General features: G+C 41.3%; 1 protein-coding gene across 1 annotated transcript in view; it reads right to left on the bottom strand.

Annotated features, from left to right (window-relative positions):
- The window catches only part of PDE3A (phosphodiesterase 3A), a 261,707-nt gene that overhangs the window by 92,120 nt on the left and 149,796 nt on the right, over window positions 1-19,791 (bottom strand). Inside the window, exon 2 of the mRNA XM_075160242.1 lies at window positions 4,511-4,561. Within this exon, the coding sequence (XP_075016343.1) occupies window positions 4,511-4,561 (51 nt within the window). The remainder of the gene's footprint in view (window positions 1-4,510; window positions 4,562-19,791) is intronic.

The raw sequence follows: 19,791 nt of genomic DNA, 5'->3' as shown, positions 1-19,791 counted from the left end.
GGGTCCCACCTGAAATATCTTAGGAGTATCAAGTATTATGTTTTAGTAGAATAATTAAAATACAGTTTGCATATTTTTTCTGCAGAGGGATAATAGCCAAGGATGAATTCTGCTAGTCACATTTTCTTGTAGCATGTACTGATATTAGAAATGGGTATGAATATTTTCCCCTCACATGAATGAGATGATGTGGTTTTACAGAGTGCATGTATATATTTGAGAGAGAGAGATTTCTTTAGGTGGGCTAATCATTCCTAAACATTTAGGAATTCCTTTAACTTGGAACTCAATTTTGAAGTTTCGTGCCTAAATCCTAACCTGTGTTAATTTTAAAAATTAAGCATGGAACATAATGAAATTCACTTTCCACTTTCTGCATGATTTCAAATCCAGAGAGTAAGTTCTCTGCATGAAGCATTTACAGCCGGAAGTGTTATCTTCAGAGATCAAAAAAAGAAGGGGAAAAAAAAAAAAAGTAGGTAGCCAGGAACTCATAGCTCTTTGTAAGGCAACCTATAATTCATTCTAATTACAGCAGCCTTACTAGTATAATTCTTCTAAAAGAAAAGGAATCCTACAACATACACACATACATATACATGTATATGTGTGTAATCTATAAAAAAGTGAGTGCGGTATTGGTGTGGAAGTCAGGAGCAAGTTAAATATTGTAAAGACAGCATTTTACTTGTCCCATTTACATTCTATTGAATTGCAGATACTTATCAGGAGACAAACTCCTGCAAACAGAAATTCCCATAAGCCTCAGTGTATTTCATTTGACATCCATCACTACCTGTAACTACATCACTTTGCATTTAACTCCCCACATGCAGAAAAGGAACGTATTTTCCAAGTGGGTCATTAAGAAGTATGACATGCACTGTAGTAGTTTCCTCTCATGTTTCAACCATACCATAGAAAACCTCCTAGTTCTTAAAAAAATCTTAACAGAATTAGAGTTTTGTTTAATGAGCCTTGGTAGAATAATTTTATGAGTTTATATGTGGATTTTATATTATGGTAAACCAGTGGTTCCACTTCCTTTTCTCACAGGTGACATTGCTAACATTCACACACATGGGGTGGCTTCCTAAGATCTATCTTCCCACTTTCTTCACTTTACTCTGTAAGAATTAAAAGATCATGGAAGACTAATAAATTGGCTCCCCATAACATAAGCGTGCCCGAGCAGCGCAGGCTACCACTGGCGGGAGAGACCTCTCCTCCCAAGTCCCATTTCTCTGCTGGAGGAAAGCCCACAGACCTGGGGAAACACCATAAGCAACCTCTGGCAGATCCTGCAGGCAATTGCCAGTCCATCTTTAAACACCTGATGCGTTAGATTTGAAGGAGAGGTATACCTAACAGATTACTCATCTTAATTTTTAAGCAAGGTCTTGTTTAACAAAGGGTACGTTTATTAAGGACACAAATTGGCAACAATGCAACTGAATCACAAGAGGATAAACCAGGTCTTTTATATTACATGCAAAAATCAGAACCTCCTAAATTTCTCCTAACCTTTCACGGAACTAGTTAAATTAGGTTTAACACTATTCCTATCAAAGACAGTTTTCAGAGCCATGTAAAAGAGAGAGTCTGAGGCTACAGTGGAATAACTGAGGCTTATTTTCTTCCTCCTAATGAAACTTTTCTTCCTTGCTTCTTGTGACTGGGCACTAGGATACCACATGGTAATCAGAGAGCTTGGGTCATTTTCTCTTCCCACCCTATTCAAGATCCTTTAACATTTCTGCGGTACATATTTATTGTTACTTTTACAAGGTTCTTCCAAGATTTGTTCCAAGTAGCTTTCTAGAAGGTTTGCAGAACACCTATACGCAGCACAAATGAAATCAAAGAGCGCTTACAGGACAAAATTGATTAAAACTATGCGCTTCTTTTTAGATGGATTTAGAAGCACCTCACTGCTCTGTCAAGGAAACCCTACATATGCAAATTTTATCCTGTTTTGAAGGAACGCACTCTCAGGCATGAAGTATTTTTTGCTTATTTTGTTAAATATATAAAATTAAAAGACGTTCTGCCTAAGGAAAAAATAATCAGCAGCAGTCTTCTACATGAATATCTGATACAGAGTTTTCTAGAATAATGTTTTTAATAATTCAACAATATCCTTCAGGAAAGGTTCAAACGACCGCAGGCTGACCTGCAGAGAATTCCACTGAACTTCTCTTCACCCCCTTTTTTTTTAAATATGAAATGGTGGTGGAGTATCTAAAACATCACACAAGGAAGGAACAAAACCGTTCTCAGAAAGATAGAGAAAATTTTTGAATTTATATAGAGTTATCTTCTCAGCCTCTACTGAAACCCAGAGAACTTCATTTATATGTTTAGTAACCAGGTATCTCATTTTGCCCAAGTACCACCTTCCCTAACAGTATGGGAAGGTTTTACTTGCATTTACAAATGGTTTTACTTGCATTCCGTATAGATGGGCATTTGCAGCAACTGAGTTAATGCCCACGAGACCTCTTCCTTTGAAATTAGGCCATGCCATGCAAGCCCTCCTTATTCCTAGGAAGGGGTGAAAGAGAGAAACCAGGCAATGTATTAATTTCTCTGGAACCCTCCTTGGAAGAAACTGTAGCCTCATGAGAACAAATAATTAAAAAATTCTTTGGCAACTATTTCATCCTGAGTGTGAGTTCACTTTCCCAGAAAACTCAAAAGGGATCTATTAAACAGCCCGAGTCCAATTTCCTGCAGCAAGATACATTTTTGATAGTCAACTTGATCGGTCTAGTTTAAAATCTATTTCAACCTGATTGAAAATAGAAGGTACTTACCTTCCACCTCGATCCCTTTCTCTAACATTTCTTATTGGCTAGCTCTAAACCTCCAAAAATGTCTAGCCGACAACAAAAAATCCTTAAAGCATGGAGGCACACAGCCAATAGGATGTATCAGGCATGAGGACTTAGACAGGACTTAGGCCTCCTTCTCTGATGCAACACCAGCGCAGACTTCATACGCACTCCAATCAGCAGTCTCTAAATATTTTGCTGCCATAGGCAAAGTATTAGGCCTGTAGGGCATGGTTCAGAACATACAAAAGTCTACCCATATTTTCATATGCATATAAAAATTACATAAGGATTTGCAATAATGCTAGAAAAATTTAAGAAGACTAAGTCACTTTAAGAGTCCTTCAAGTGACTACCTTCCTCTCAACAGTAGTTTAGAGGAGTCCAATTTACCTTCCACTCTTTGGACTAGAAGAACACAACATGATCAACTAGCACATCAGATGAGGCAGGAGAGATTACGTACTGAACAGGTCTCACCTTACTGGATAGGATTTCCCTGATGTCTGAAATTCCTCAGTTTCCACTGAAAACTAGCTTGCTTTCCGGTTTTTTTATCTTTTTGAAAAGACAGACTGTCACCTGAAAAGATCAGATCTGCAACCCATCTTAAACTGTTTAATGAAATACTGAATTTCCTGCAAACTTCAAGATGGTTTTGAAATGAGATGCAAGACAGAAGCTTAGAAAACTTCAGAAAAAAAATGTAGTATTCTGCAACAGTAAGGGCAAAAAAGCAAAACTTAGTAAATGAAATTTGCATTAAAAATAGTAAATCTTGTCTATTAAAATAAGTAGCAGCTTCCTGATTAACATATGATATTTTCTCATTAAAAAGGCAGGTACGCCAGTGATTTTTGCAAGGGGCATTATGAAGGTTGGGCTAGGAACTACCCTACTGAGATTAAGGTTGCAAACACGTAGCTTTATTATAGATTTAGACATAGAAGTTCATATTCATATAAAAAACCCTTCACCTGAAGGAAAAGCAATTCCAAAATACCAGAGCCCTAATAATATGTTTATATAATTTCAACACCAGATGGCAAAGACTGCTTTACCCAAGCAGGAAAATTCCTGAACATCAATATTGGTAGTGATGTCTCCTTTGCAGCAACTGTAATTCTATAGATAATTTAAAAATGTATCGACATGATGCCATTAACACTAGTAGCATAACTTCCTTTCAATGATGTGTCAAGAGCAAACCAGTAGCTACACATGGCTTTCCTGCACCTCCCCACAGAGTTCTAACACCACTAATCCCTTTATTATTGAACAAGGTGAGAGGGCATCCAAGTTTTACAAGTTTGTCAGGTTTAAAAAAAAAAACAAAACACCACAAAACATACATACATTATTTGAAATTGCATTCCTTTGATATCCTGATGGAGACAGCTGAGTAAGAAATGCTTTCTCAATACATCTAATCCATCTTTCCGCTATTGAAAGAAACTTTCTGTTGCATGACTCAGCTCTGACTGGATCAACTGTTTGGATTACAGCTCAAAAATTATATTAATGAAAGCTGTCACGGTTTTATGCTTTTTTCCATTGATTAAATCCTGCGAACATTAACAAAAGGAACAACTTTGCCAATCTCAGATGGAAAACTTGCTTGAATAACTCAAACCTAGAAAAAGCCAAAACCAAACACAAAATACTGAGCAACTGACCTGTGAGCCTCTGGGTCCTCGCTTGTGATCCCATTCAGAGTGCCCCATGAGCTGAAATACAAGGAAAAGCACAGGTAAGTGAGAAATTGCACTCATTAGCTTTAACTGAAACATTCACGCTTTTATATCCATTACACATTTTCTTTGAAAACACAGGTTTGCTTTTACAATTTATTTCACACAGCTTTTAGCTTCATAATGAGGGTGAGAAGATTTGGGAGTTGTTACTATAACTTTGTACCTTTACATTCAGAGCCAAAACACATCTACCATCACAACACTGCTCATGCCAATAAAATTCCCACTGCCATAGATTCAGCTTTAGTCAAATGTTTAATACTGATCTGGCAAAAGGAGAGCTGATATATGAATAAGGAGATTACTAAAACCAGGAGACATTTGATTAAATAGCAATGCACGTTTTCTACCAGGCATGAAAGTTAGCAACAGCTTTAATTCTGTCTCACCACTGAATTATTCTCAGTGTAATAAAAAAGTAGAGGTATACCCTCTAAAGGAAAACAGGTTGGGGTCATTATATTGCAGAGGAAAGCAAAGAGAGGGAGAGTTTAGAGATGATGGGTTCTTGTGGAAATTAAGATTTGTGATGGTATACAGCTTCTCAAGTTAAAGAGAAGGCAAGCATTAATTATAGCCCAAATTCAGCTCTCAAATCCTCTGTGCAGCCCTACAGAAGATTGTGTTGTGAGACAAGGGTTCAGACATTGAATGGTACAGATGGCCTCCAGAAAAAATAATTTGTCTCCTCCCATCTTTTTTCTACTGTATGCTAACCTTCTAACTGTATGCTAACACAGGCACTCACTCTCTTTCTTTAAGCAACATACAATTTGCACATAGCAGCCCTTTCCATGTATGTCATGGTGGGGGACAAAAAAAGAGAGAGAGCATACCCAGTACATTTTAATACTGCTTTATGTATCCAAAGATTACGGGCAAATGTGAACTGCTGACAATAAAGCTATCCTCACACCTGCCTAAAAAACCCTGGAAAGCACCAGGGAGTGCCCAGGCATGGCTCTGGTGGAGCCCGAGCTGTGCAGCACACAAGGCGGCTGCCACTGCTAATCCTGCCTCTGAGCGCTTGGCTGGCATGTGTTCCAGCCTGGGAGCTTGGGTTTTTTTACAGCTACTCGGGGATCTCTTCTGGGTAATGCTTTTTCTTACTCATACAAGCATAGCTTAATGCAAATATAAAAATATGTGAATGAAAGATAGGAGGGTTAATGTGACATGTAATGACTTACAGTCATGAACATTTTCTTGTTCTTTTTTTTCCCAACATTCCTTCCCAAAGGAAATGCCTTCTCCCAGGTCAGAGGTAGGCAATGAGATTTACAACCTATGCTTATTGCAGAACACGCTTTCGAAACACTCATCCCAGGACAAGAGATTAAAACTACTTTGAAAAATGAGGAAAGTCACATACATCTTCTCCATCAACTGCTCCTACTTACCCTTTCCTTCTCCAAGGGCCCCTTCATTTCTTTAAGTTATTACTTAAAATTACCTAGCCCCATAACTGGAGACACACTGCACATGCAGATAGGCATCAAAGATCAGAAATGTCACACCATTTTTTTTACCTGATACAGCCTCACGACTGACCCCCTCATTTTACTGTAATTATTTCCTTTTTCCATATACTGTTGGTGGAAACACTGGCTGTGCCAGGTTTCCCTGTTTGTTTCTCCATACTGTTATGTTTGCTCATTACTGTATGAAACCGAGCATTTGATGTTTATGAAAGCTGGCCTCTCAGTAAATAACTGGCATGCAGAAGCTACCAAGAGATGCATCTACCAAAGGTTATATGCTTCACAGAACCTCTGCCAAAACCCTCATACCTGTGCTTCCTCCCTGGCTTCTGCCACTCTGGACCAAAAAAACCTCTTCAGTTTTAACTCCTCAGCCCCTATGCCTTGTGGGGAAGTGGTGCCCGCTTTCTTAATTTACTTGGCTGAAGAAAAATTAATTTAGCATGAGTCTGACCACCTGCGATTCCCAGCATGATAAGGTATGTCTTTACCTACAACTTCCTACCAGTGAAATTAGCACAAAAAATATGCCTGTTATTTCACAGTTAAGAAAAAAGGATTAATGTTGCAGGCCTGGCTATGGTTACTGTGGTTCTCCGGGCTCTATAGACATTTGGCAGCGCATCCCACACCCTCAAAACCAAGTGTAGCATAAGATCCCACCACCAGGTTTTTCATGCTCCTATCCTCACTGAATCCATAGTTTACTGAAAAGCGAAGGGTTGCTTTACTATCACACCAAAAATAAGCAATGCAGTTAAAAGTCAAGCTTGGAGTTATCGTTCCCATTAGAGGAGGTACACCGAGTGTAGGGATGCTCCAAGTCCAGTCAGTCCCAGGAAACCAGACTGACATGTGCCAGGGGTGGTTACTTGTGATCACCACCAATCCTCAAGCCCAAATCAAGTCCTCTTAAACATTCTTCTTCTTCAGGCACGGTTTGCCCACCCTGTTCCCTGTTCCCCAGGTACTCCACACAGAGTTTTTCAGCCCCCGGAGTGCTCTCGTGTGCTCCCCCAGCCCCACAGCCAGCCCCTGCTCTGCTCCGCTGCTCCTCTTCCTCCACAGCTTGTGCCTTTTGGCCCAGGTCCCCCATCTCTGGCCCTGCTCCTCTACCAGGTGTGGGCAATCCTGGGGTGCTCCACAGACTGGATGTTGCAGCAGTAGCTAACGTTACAGTGAAAAATGAGTCCGACGGCTGTAACTCGTCCTTGCTCCATTTCTCAGCATCTAACTATCAAAATCACTCACAGAAGAGAGGCCAAAGTCACCAATGAAGCAACCAGTCATAAACACGTTGGAACCAACCAAGTGACCCCTTGCTTATTCTGGCACCATTTTATTAGCAAACTGCTAACTCCTCATAGCAAATTACACAACCCGCATTTCATTTAATTTCTCTACAAATGTGCCTTTGTGGAATCAGCCGTGTTTGTATTTTTGCTGATAAATCCATTGCCCCTAGTGTAAAAGAATTTCAGCACCATTGTTCTCTCTTTGTATGTCATGTACTACGCCAGGATGCTCTACTGAGTTAACCCTGTGGTTATCACCTGGTAAAATGGTGAGCACGAGGAAGCAAAGGAAGAGTTCTAGGACGGTAAGAGATCTTGCCAATTCCAGGCAGTTTTCCAGCATGATAGTAAAATGCATGACCCTATGAAGCCAGCCTTTTCCTCCCATTTTTATAACCTACCAAATCTTACTTGGCTTTAAAATGTATTTCTTCCTCACAATCTAGAAAAGTTTTCATCTCATGCTAGAATGTTCTTGGCCTATCTGCAATGGATGATAGTAACAAAGGAGTGAAGGAGGAAAAGATGAAATAAAAAGTATCTCACACTTACAAAAGAGCCTCAAGCTTTAAGATAGAAGACAGAAAACAAAACAAAAAACAGGTAGAGCAGTTGTAACAAAAACTCTGCCAGGCCAACATCCTACAGAGGGATGATTGCCTTGGTACGACACCCTTTAGCTCAACAAGCCATGCTGTGCTAGATTACTTCTGAACCTGGGAAAGATTTCTTTTGAATGGACAAACAGTAAGTGCTGGAGTACAATATGCAGAAAAGGAAGAAAGCAAGCATGCCTGACCTATCGGGCTACTTGGAAATCACAATTTCCACACGCTTTATAGAAATAAAAAAATGAAGAAAACAGTATTTAAAAAAACCAACCAAACCAACCAGAAACACGCAGAAACATAGAGTGTGCATAAATCCACTTGAGTGTGAGTCAACCTTCTGAAATCAGAAAAAAAGAAAAAAATACGTTGTTTAATTGGTGCATGCATGAAAACAGAGATACAGACACAAAAATGCATTTGGAAACAGAGGCATTTATGTTTATCACTAACAGAAGGGTTTGTTCCAGACCCCACCACCTCCTCTAAGAATTACTATGAATAGATTTGGTCCAGAGCAATGGTAAACAGCCTCACACCATCCAATTACTTTTCTTTATCATTCTTGCTGACCAGGCTGCTGAGGCTGAGCGTACCAGCAGCAGAAAAGGAGGGACAGGCCCCAAATCAAACTCCCACATGGCTTATATGCGTGCAGTCTCTCTCAGAAGGAAAGTATCTACTTTACATTTCATCTAAAACTGATCTGGAAACACAGCTCTGACAGTTTTACCACTTAAAGATGAAGGCAGCTTTCAGCAACAAGAACAACTCTTGCATGTTCAAGAATGCACAAAAACACAGGCTTCGCTAAAGCCAACTGGCTCGCTCTCCCTACTAACTGAGTAACAGGTCTCCAGGGAAAACAGCCTCCCCCAGCCCAGCTGAGTGTGAGGACTGTGAATGGAAGAGGAGGCAGGAATGGAGAAGACCCTAATACCAAAATCACAGTCACAAAGAGAAAAAGACAAGTGAAATGGGGCTAGCTTGCTCTGAACATGTAGGGTGGTAGCCTGTGCTCTAAAACTCAGGCTTTCACTATAAACATTATGAAGTCTCTAGGCCTCATGGTTGTAAAACCAAATTTTAAATGTAAACCAGATGTTCACTAATGCAATGATACCTGCAAAGGAGTAAGGAATGGTATAAGGGACTGCCGGCATTAGATATCTGAGATACCCATGCCAAAGTAGAACAAAGACATTTAAAATTTAGCATCTTCATCTCTCACCTCTCTAAATGCAGTTGTTCTCCTATTTGGTGATTTAATTAAAGCCCCAGCATATGATTACATAATAATCTCAACTTTCATTAAAATTCATAAACCATAATTCTAAACCCCCCGAGTGTTAGAGAACTGAAGGAAAATGTGACCCACAGATACCATAAAAGATCTAAATAAATAAAAAGACAGAAGGTAAAGAATGACCATTCAAACCTTTTTAGCTGTTTCTAGGTCTTGTTTTTCCCTTAAATCACCTTTTCTGGCCTAGGTTTTTGATTTTGGCACCCTTAAACCAGCAATACTGCTAACTATGCCATAGCTGAAAAAAAGAAAAAAACCAACAACAACCCAAAAAACAACTCACAGAAATAGAAAAGGCATAATCTTATTATAAGGACTGCCACAATTAGGCACAAGTAGGAAAAAACCCCAACATTTAGAATATCAACAGTCCCATGTATATTCTTAGGAAGGGGAGGGAGTCCTCAGCAGCAGAATGCAACAGCATTTTAACACCACAGGGTTTTTTTATTTAAGCAAATATAACACTCAGCACAGTTTCATTAGAGGGAATGAGCAGATCTTTTCATAGTAAGTACTTAAGAGAACCAATGAAGCAGTTATACTTAGTGTTTAATAAAAGACTTTAAATCAATTCAGAGCCTATTCTAATTCTAGTCAGATTATAGTCTACTACTCTGGAATTTTATTGAGATATATATTTACACATACACAACACTTTTACAGTTATAAAAATAATTAGAAGGTGATGACAAAGGTGAGCTAAATCAGCCATAACTCACCAAAGCTAGTAAATGGGATTCAAATAGACTGAAGCAGGATCACATAGTCCAAACGCATGTGTCAGGACCTTGCCCCAACTCACTGGCTTCTTCCCCTGGACTTCAAAGATTTCAGACCGTGGCTGGACACTGCGTTTCCATCACAGTGAGCATAAGAGAGCTCTGCTCTCTTCTAGTGAATAAATGAAAGGTGAGCACAAAGCAAAGCACAGGAATGCTAGAGAAATTGCTGCTCTGCCCCATCTGTGATTGGGAGCCAAACACTTAGCATCCAATATTCTCTGTTGAACTGTCTGCGATACATGAATAGGATACCCTGAGCTCCCCCGAACAGCTGAGAGCCTGTAAAAATGCCTTTTTGCCACTCCTGCAAGGATTTAGAGCATTTAGTAGCAGCAAAAATTAATTATCAATGAGATTCTGAGAAGTTTTGGCTGGGTGGTAGCCAGCAGTTTTAAGAGTTGTTTATATTTGGGAATCAGTGTCCAGTAGAGCCAGATAGGAGCATCCAAGCTGGCTGGCACCTGGTTTCAACCTTCGCCAAAATAGCAGAGCCTGTATTTAAACATGAGCATAACATCTTCCCTCTTTGGAAGAGATTTTGTTGAATGGGCATTTTGAGGATGTGGAACAGTGTCTCACTGTTGAGTTCTTTGACACTGCCTCCTTACAGCTTGCGCTGAATGGGGCACAGTATGATACATATTCTCTGCCTGAATGGGTATTAGCTATGCTTCAGTCAGGATCATATTTCCACTGGTAAAAAGAAACTGTTTGTTACCAGCATGTAGGCACAAAATGTTCCCGATAAATTTCTTTTTCAGTAACAAAAAAGCACAAATTATTTCCTTGATTACATATTAGAAGAAACATTTATTTTTACACAAGTCGGGTCATACAGAAACTAGCAGGGGTTTTTTGCACATGCTATTTTGAGTAGGATTCCTTCTATTCAATAGACTGTTCCCTGCACTGTCATGGTAATCAAGATAAATGAGGTGATTTACTGACTCGACAGACTTTGGAAGTGCAGTTTTGGTGTGGACACCATCAGCAGGAGAAGTTAAGCGGGCTGTAGCTGCTGAGATTCAGCACTGCCAGATCCTGTAACGTAATGGGGGAGGCAACTGCATGGCTGCACTGACCACCTTCTCCATCAAATGGCACAGCTGCAGCTTGCTCTGTGGGCATCCAAAGCATCAGAGATGTCTTCCTTGCTGTGTGGTAAGCGTGATCATACAGGCACGTGTAGGCTATGACACACAGATAGCGAAGTGCTCCAATATTTGGAAAAACAATCCCTTTTCCACAACCACTCGCCAACTCCCAGGGTCAGCTTAAAGCACGAGACGTCAGAGCTGCGCTGTTCAGCCAGATATGTGAGCTGCACGCTCGCCCCATCGCGGCCTCTGGCTGTGCAATTAGTGGAGAGGAAACTCTCCACCCAAATGCTCCCAACGTGTTGGAGCCCTGCAAATCATCAAGGTCAGCCCCCGTTCTGAGACTGATTAAAAAACAAAACAAAAAACCCCCACCACAATGAACTAACTAAATGAATAAATTGGGGGGGGGGCCTGTAAGAGCCTTTCAGTTGCTTCCTAATCAAGTAAGTTGTTTCAAAGGTTTGTGGGCTGCTGGACAACAGCTGGAAGCAGAGGTAAGATTTTTAAACCGAGGCACAGGCAGAAATGCTTTGAAACTTGGCATTGCTTTGAACTGGAGGCAGGGGCAGCACAGTAGAATGATGGGTCTGGGGAGGAGCTGCAGTGAATGGCTTCCCTGCAGCATGAGCCCCGTGCGGGGATGGAGTTAAGGCCTCTGAAGCTGGTACCCTGGTGAAGCTGGAAGCCCCGGAGGGAGCTGCCTCCTCGACCCCTACAGCCCTCTCACAGCCTGGCTGGCAGGTCAAGCAACGAACCACAGCACCGCCAGAGGCTACACAAAACAGGGGAAAAACCAGGCAGGTACTCTGGTGAGAGAGTGAACATGATACCGAGCCGCTGTGGCAGAAGCGAACGGAGAAAATAGGGCACTTGGCAAGCTAAGGCTGAGGGGAGGCGAATGGGCGCTGTGGCACAACCTGAAAGGCACCAGCAGTGACTGTCCCACAGGCACGGTGAAGAAACCGTCCCGAGCACTTAACCAGGGACTCAGCTCCAAAGGAATAAAAGGAATGAGATCATATCTGGCGCTGGGTGAGACGGCAAGAGAGAGACTACATTTTTGAGGACTTTTCTCATGGCAGCATATGACCTTTTAGAATATTTCCAGACACTAAACTGCATCTGACTTCTTCAGGGATCCTGGCTCCCTTGCATGGGGGCAGGAGGCACGAAGACGCACGACACGGCAAACTGGCAGCAGTGGGTTCGTGCACAACTGTTGTGCCCCTTGCTCCACGCCACTTCTTGAAATGAGCAGATTTAACTTTAGATAGTGTGAAGGTACTGTGAAATAAAAAAATGTAGGTGGAAAAAAGAAAAGGCAGGGGAATATCCACCTCCACACCCTGTATCTGGATTTATATAAATTTTTGTCACAACCACTTAAACAGATGACAGTAGCAAAACAAATCCCTACAGCTTTCTATTATTTTCAGTCCTACCATCGAATTTCTCAGGTCCCTATTAATCTTTCACATATCAAACAGGATTTTAAACAATGGGTTTTGGAGGCAGAGCTGTAGTAAAATACAGAAAAGGACTGAATTTTTTTTTTTTTTTTAAAAAAAAGAAAAGCAACTCTTATTCTTCAGTGATCCCAAGGATGGATGCCACACAAAGACCTACTTGCAGATGTGGTGCCGATTTCTTTTAGCAAAGGCTTCCGAAGTCAATAGTCTTATCTTAATATGGATATTTAAAAGATTTCCAGAATAAATGAATAAAACAATTAAATGGATCATAAATAGATTTCTTATCCCCTTAAACTGATCTGGTGGATTAATAATAGGCATGTTGATCTCGTGGAATAGTATTCAACAAGCAGCAGTGTTCACCAAATTTTCCATGTACTCACTTTCCCATTCTGAGCATAATCATGAAAACCAAAACCCCAGGAAAAAATATCCATACTGGTGTGATAAAAAATGTGGTATCCTCCCACCTTAGCCATGGCCATAATTTACAGGCAGTAACCTACAGAAGAAGATTCCTTGGTACGGGGATGCCAGGGCAACACAGCAATATCAAGACTCCTAAATGTAACAGCAAGCTGACAAAAGAACAAAAATAGATTGTTAAAAAGAAGAAAATTGCTATTTAAACCTTGCTTGCTATTCAAGTACACACATTAAGTTCCTGGATTTCAAAGCTACACAGTCAAGTCCATTCTGGTGTAATTAAGTTCCTAGAAAAAGTCAGAAAGCTTATTTACTTTTTTTCCATTGGGAATCATTAACTATGCATTAAGAACCCCAGTCACAATACCAAGCCTGGCACAGGCTTGATAAACTAGCTAGCTACTGCAGCAGACAAAGTCAGCACAGTCTGAAAGCAGGTTCAGGTATCTAAAGCCTATTATTTATTTTTTAAAGGAGTCTAAAGACTTCTACAAAAAAATCTGCTCTGCAATGCATGTTACCAATACTGTTCTCTCTTTAGTGCGTAGTTTTTCTCTCACTTTCCATCTTTCCAGAGATTCCAGTTTCATATATGGTATTTGAATTTTCTGTTGTTACTCAACACAAGCCTCGAAGATCACATGCGCTCTTTTTGGCTGCTTATCAGCGCACAGGAGGGTCTCTGCTTCCGAAGAAATTAGTTCCTTGAAGATACAGGGGATGTCTTTTTGCACAGCAATTAAAAACCCCACTGAAAGGGTAGGAAAACTTTTAAGGGATTTTTCAGTCAAGCTCTGATTTTAGTTGAATCACCCACAGTACTAACACAAAACATGAAAGGTCATACGGAAGGCAACTTAGTCCAATTAGTTTAGTAAGTGCATTAATCTAACAGTTGACCACTCTCTGGCAGTCTGCATAAAAATAGGAATTTCCCAATTCAATTCCCAGTGGATAAATGTCTACCTCACAGGAAAAAAAAAACCCAAACCAAAAAACAAAACCTTGTCAAATTGACATCCTTAATGGCAGTCTCAGCAGAAAAAAACCCTTAGGGCTGAGTAAGCATGGAGGTTTCACCAAACATTTAACCTTCAGAAGTGGTTCCTCTGCAAGGGAACTGAGCCACAGCGGCGGGGATAGGGACAAGCGTGACTTGCTTGTGTCCCCGTTGTACTTCCCTCGTGGGCGCAGGATGGCGTTCCGTCATAGCTGTCAACTCAAAACCTCTCACCAGAGCAAAGAAGCCACTTACACAAAGGAAAGGGGTAGACGGTGAGAGAGCGAAGCCCCAAGCCCCAACAGCTTGGTCAAAGAAGTCAAATAAAGGTTGCAGTGCTGTTGCCCCTCAAAATTGTAAATTCTGTAAGCAACAGAAGCCAGTAGTTCGAACAAATCAGATCTCTTCTGCTACCATGTGCACCTACTGAAAAGGAAAAAACAAACTTTGCTTTTTTTAATATGGCAACTTAATGTCCACCTGGTGTGAAACACAAAACACAGTGATTACAGGAATCGGCCCCTAGTGAGGCTAAAATACAGTGAGGCAGAAAGCCAGAAACATAATTGCTTACAGTTTCAGCAGTTCATTTTCCTGAATCGCATTAACTTTAATGGTAGCACACTGAGGGATAGCTGAGATTGAGTAATGAAAATTTTAAGATACTGAGAATTTGGCCTCCCTCAAGCTAGCACACAGAGCAGACTGACCCACAGTGCCTTCTCCCACCGCGAAAGCAGCACTGCGTCTGGTCAGGTGAAGCCTCAGCTTCCAGGGTTGGCCTGGAAAAGAAAAGAGCATTGCTCTGCCAAAGCTCGTTCCAGTCTGATACCCACACAAACAAGCTACTTCTTTCATTAACACCCCATTTTCCTGGTTTTGAGGTTTCACAATGCAGAAGAGTATCACTGACATTTCAACAGCTAGATCCCAGCTAGCAAATGTCCTAAAATTACACTGTAGAGCCTGGTAGCTTACTAAAAAACCTCAATGTCAAAACTCAAAGTACATTCAGTTTAAACACACCCTTGGGGGGATTTCATTCTAACTACTTTCTATTTCAGACTATTCACTTTAAGCTTAACCAGCAATGCTTCATCACTCATCCAGGAAAACTCCCTTCTCTGCCACCCAATCTCAATCAACCTGCCAAATTAATTATCACCCTGCATTTGTCTATTGCTAAGAGGGGGAAAAAAGCAAGTGGATGAACGTAGCAGTGACCCGAGCAGAAATGAATCCTCTGAAACAGAACTAATTAAATCAGTTCAGTGATCTTCTTCCAGCATGACACATTCACCCACCCCTTCCCCAAGCAGCCCAGTTCCCGCACCTCCTCCAACTGTCCTCGGCAGGGCGCTCACATGGGGCTCACATGTCTATCCAGCAGCAATCTAGGGACCTTTTCTACTCATCCTTGTAATCGCATGGTTTAAAATAAAGAAAAAAGCAACTGTCAGAGAAAATTCACCACGATAATTTCACACTGACATTTACATGCAAATTCCTGGCCACAGAATATGTGTTTCAGCCAGAGAGCAGTAGGATTTGATTACCTACCTCAATTTTATGGGACCACAGGCACCAAACTTTGGTGCTTCGCTGGCTCTACGAGACGAGCAGAGCTCAGAGCGCTGGCAGAGCGAGGCTTCCCCTTTGGTACCCCAGTCAGGCCTTACAGCAGAGCTGGCAGGACTAACATGTAGAGAAATTACAGAATTTGTGGATTTCAAATCACCACCATGAGTCAAACACCAAATCTTGCACTAACTGCATTTCTAATCTAGCAAGTACATGTGTATGCACAACTGCAGCATCAGTGACCCTGCTGACTCGAAAGGGACTAGTTCAAGGAAGCAAGTTACACATGCGCTTTAGACTTGTAGAATTCCCTACAATTTTAAGTGACAGTCCAGCTGAAATGCATGCAAAAATAATTTGGGCCATAAATTTCCTCGCTGCTAGAAATGGAATCATTTTCATCGCAGTCATGCTGTCGGATGATGCATGAAATTCTGTACCAGCTAATAACAACATGCCCATGCAGTGAGAATATCGAAAGCTATAGGTGTAGGACCGAAACAGAAACACCGACCTCTCCTCTCCCAGTGCATTTCACTTTCCATCACTTTTCTCTTTATGCAGAACACATTCAGAGCAAGAGCAGAAAATGGAAAGGCAACTCAAATAGGGCAAGAAATGCAGGGTGACAGGCTGACTTGGGGATCAAAAAGACACCGAAGCGGGATCTCTCTTTACTAGGGAGTTTGAATATAAAGTCAATCCCACCTTGCTTTTCTCCCTATACGATTTTTAATACGGTCAGTGCTTCCTTAGATGGAAAGTGCATCACAAATGGACATCAGTACTGAAAGGTACTGAAATCTGGACGCCTGCACAGGATCCCTGTCAAGTTAGGCAAAGCTTCAGACGTGGGAGCCCTGACAGTGCCCTCTTGGATAACGGTGCATAGGAACAGAACAACAAGACACAAAGGCAGGACTCTGAGTAATCTCTAGGTAGGTGCCTACACAGGCAAGAGTTTGTCATTCGCACCCATCTGCTGCTCCAAATCACACACACACGCTGTCACATGTGCTTTTCCCCATCTGGATTGCAGAGATGCTGGAAATAAACAGGCAAAAGCCAGGAAGATGAATACCGGGCTTGTGCTGTACAGGGGGGAATCGGCAATCAGCTCCATCCCCTCTAACAGGAGTAATTTCAGTGGAGATTTCTAGAAGTCAAAGTAAAAACAGATTTCTCACAATGGCTGCAGGTTTTTCCATGATTTCAAATCCTGTCTTTCAAACCAGTATGACTCTTTAAAAGCTTTGCTTCTGAGATTTTATTTTTACAGTAATAAAACCATGCATGTTGTCTTAGAGGGCTATCATAAAATACATTCCCCTGCAACGTTGTCTGCCAACATTTAATTCCACGTGGTCACCCAAGCCATATTTCCATAGCGTCACAGTACTGCTAACAGCAAAACCAGAGCCCACAAAAGGTGCAGTCTCCATCACGGTGTGAAGGATGCTCAGAATATACGCTATTCAGGGGTGTCACGGTGCAAATGGACATACCAGGTGGAGTTTTAGAGTGAGAAGGAGAAAGGCAGAGCAGAGCAGAGGGGAGAGGAGCCCTTTCTGGAAGGGCTGACCTCGAAGGAGCGGGCTTGAGAGATGTGCAGCTGCCCCGTCCCCTCTGTTTTAGGACCCCAGTTTTGGTTCAGTTAAACTGAGTCACACGAAAGCTGCTGAAATATTCTTTGGCAGAAGAATCTTCCATTGAAAATATGTCATTTTGACTAATCTGCCTTCCAGAAACAGGCTTCAACAAAACTAAGTTGCATTTCTGTGGTTAAAAAAAAAGAAAAAGTTGTATGTCAAAAAGGTTCATCTATTCATAATAGAACGTTCTGAAATTTGCTTTCTTTTATATGAGCAACTACTTCCTCCTCCACCATTGGTCGTTTTTTCCCCAGAATTTTATTCCTTGCATAACCTAACTTTGCATGTTGCTGAAATATACTTCTAAAACAAACTTGATCAAAAAAAGCAGTATTTCCTCTTCTTATGACAAGCTGTTTAGCACTCCTTCAGAAATAAGAGCTTTCCCTTCTATTAATCTCATGACGATGTCTTCAGTCCTTTCCTTTTTTGCTGAAAAAGTAATTTAAGTTCCTTTTTCCTGTGTCCCAAATATTTTTCTTTCATCTTCTTATGTTCGACTTGTATAAAAATGCTATTTTGATTCAGCAGAAGTGTTATTTTAGTAGACAGTAGTATACATCACTTTACCCTAAACCAGGAGAGTCCATATGGAAAGGTATTTATATTTCTAGCTACCAAAACAAAAAAAAAAAGGCAAAAAAAAAAGCACTGCTAAGTGCAAAACAGCTGGGCCGATCTGGTCCTATGCCTATGAAAAAGAGACCTCCAGATCTGTATTGATTAGAGATACAATCCTGATCCCCTAATGCTAACAACAACATTTTCATCACTTCAGCGTGGCCTGGATGTTGTCCTTTGTTTTCCCTCTTACGCCTGGGAACCAGCCTGGTCTTCCGGGAGACACGGTTAAACACAATTAGTCTGAGACTGTAAGATGGCTTTGAGTCTCTCCCTGCTATTATATATCAGCTGCAAATCAGAGAAATCTAAAGCACTTATTTCCAGACCACCATACAAACTTGTTAACTCAGACAGGACCTTTGTGAGAAAAAAATTTGATTTATCTCCATTTCACAGATGGAGAACTGAGACATTTACCCAGCACAGTACTGCAAAACTGGGAATAGAAAGTAAATATCTTCAGTTCATGGGATCAGACCATAGGCTTCATTTTGATCAACTATTTATGTCCAAGTTCTTTTTTGGGGGAGTTGAGGGCATACACCAGGGAACAGAATTATTCTTGTTTTCAGTTGCCAGGAGATCTTATCACTCTTTCTGAAAACGAACTGCTCAGCCCTCTAAATATCAGAAGGAGGACAGGCTTCAAATATCAACCACCTTCCTTTTTAAGAAAGCACTAAAGTGAAACAGGAAAGACAGGAAACTTCAAAGGATCAAAAATAGTGAAAGTTTTTCCCCTATATCTGTGGCCGAACACCCAGGCATCCTGTAATCCTCTTTACTCAGTTAGAAGGACTTTAGCTAGACAAGATGACTTGAACAAAGTGAAAAACCAACAGCTGTGCCCCAGACCTGAACTGAACCTTCTCCAAACTTTAAAGACATTGAGTTCAATTTAGCTCCGCACGTGGATGCGGAGAGCAACAGTGAGAGGAAGGGATGAAGAGCTGAAATGCCGGGAGGAAAAAAGTGTTCTCATGAAGCTTTCTGATTTATTCATCAAGATCAAGTGATCGAGATGCATGAGGCATCTCTGGCATGAAAGTATTCACCACAAGAGCGCCATGAATTGGAGAGTATTTTCTCTCTTCCATTTTTCTGTGCAATTTCTTTTTCAGAAAGAGAAATCATAGATGACTGCAGTTTACCTAGTTTATTAGTATCAAGACCCATATTTCCACAAATACGTTGTCAGGAGATACGCAGTTGCATGTTGAATGTTGGGTGCCTGTGCATGCGTGCCTTTGGCCCTCTCAATGGGTCCCTTTACCAGGACAAAGCCTCCCTGAAGGGGAACCAGGGCCACCAACAACCTTGGTTCAGGCAAGAGTGACACGGACTGAGAAACAGATGCTTTATGAGCTTGAGAGAACTGCAGAAGGAAAAAAAACACACCTTCCCTTCTCATACCTAAATATAGAACATAAATAAAAACGTATATATCCTCAATATTTCTCCTAACCTAATACTTTTCTTCCCACACATCCGCTCTGCTCCCCCCAACACACACAGTGTGGTCCTGGAACCGGCGTTTTCATTTGTTTTCAGGGAAAGACAGTTCATGTTAAAACACCCATGCTGGTTAAGCAGAAAGTTCAAGGTGGACTGAGGGGCTGCTGATGTGCAGCCAGTCTAATGAGAGGAAATTCAGTTCTTACCAAGGAGCCACACAAAAGCAAGTACTCGTGGTGGAGAGAAAATGCCCCTCTCAGAGGCAGTCTGGAGCGCGACACGGAGGAAGAGACGACCACAGAGGAGAACGGGGGCCCCCAGGCAACACCCCACTAAAAGCTTGTAATGCCACACTTTGTTGGCCCTATGACTAAAAAGTGGGGTTCAGCCTCCATATGCGTAATGCTACCAACATCTT

The sequence above is a fragment of the Calonectris borealis genome, chromosome 1 (genome assembly GCF_964195595.1).
Source record: "Calonectris borealis chromosome 1, bCalBor7.hap1.2, whole genome shotgun sequence".
NCBI classification, from domain to species: domain Eukaryota; kingdom Metazoa; phylum Chordata; class Aves; order Procellariiformes; family Procellariidae; genus Calonectris; species Calonectris borealis.
Note: the sequence above shows the minus strand (reverse complement) of the source record. Positions and strands in the feature narration are given on the sequence as shown.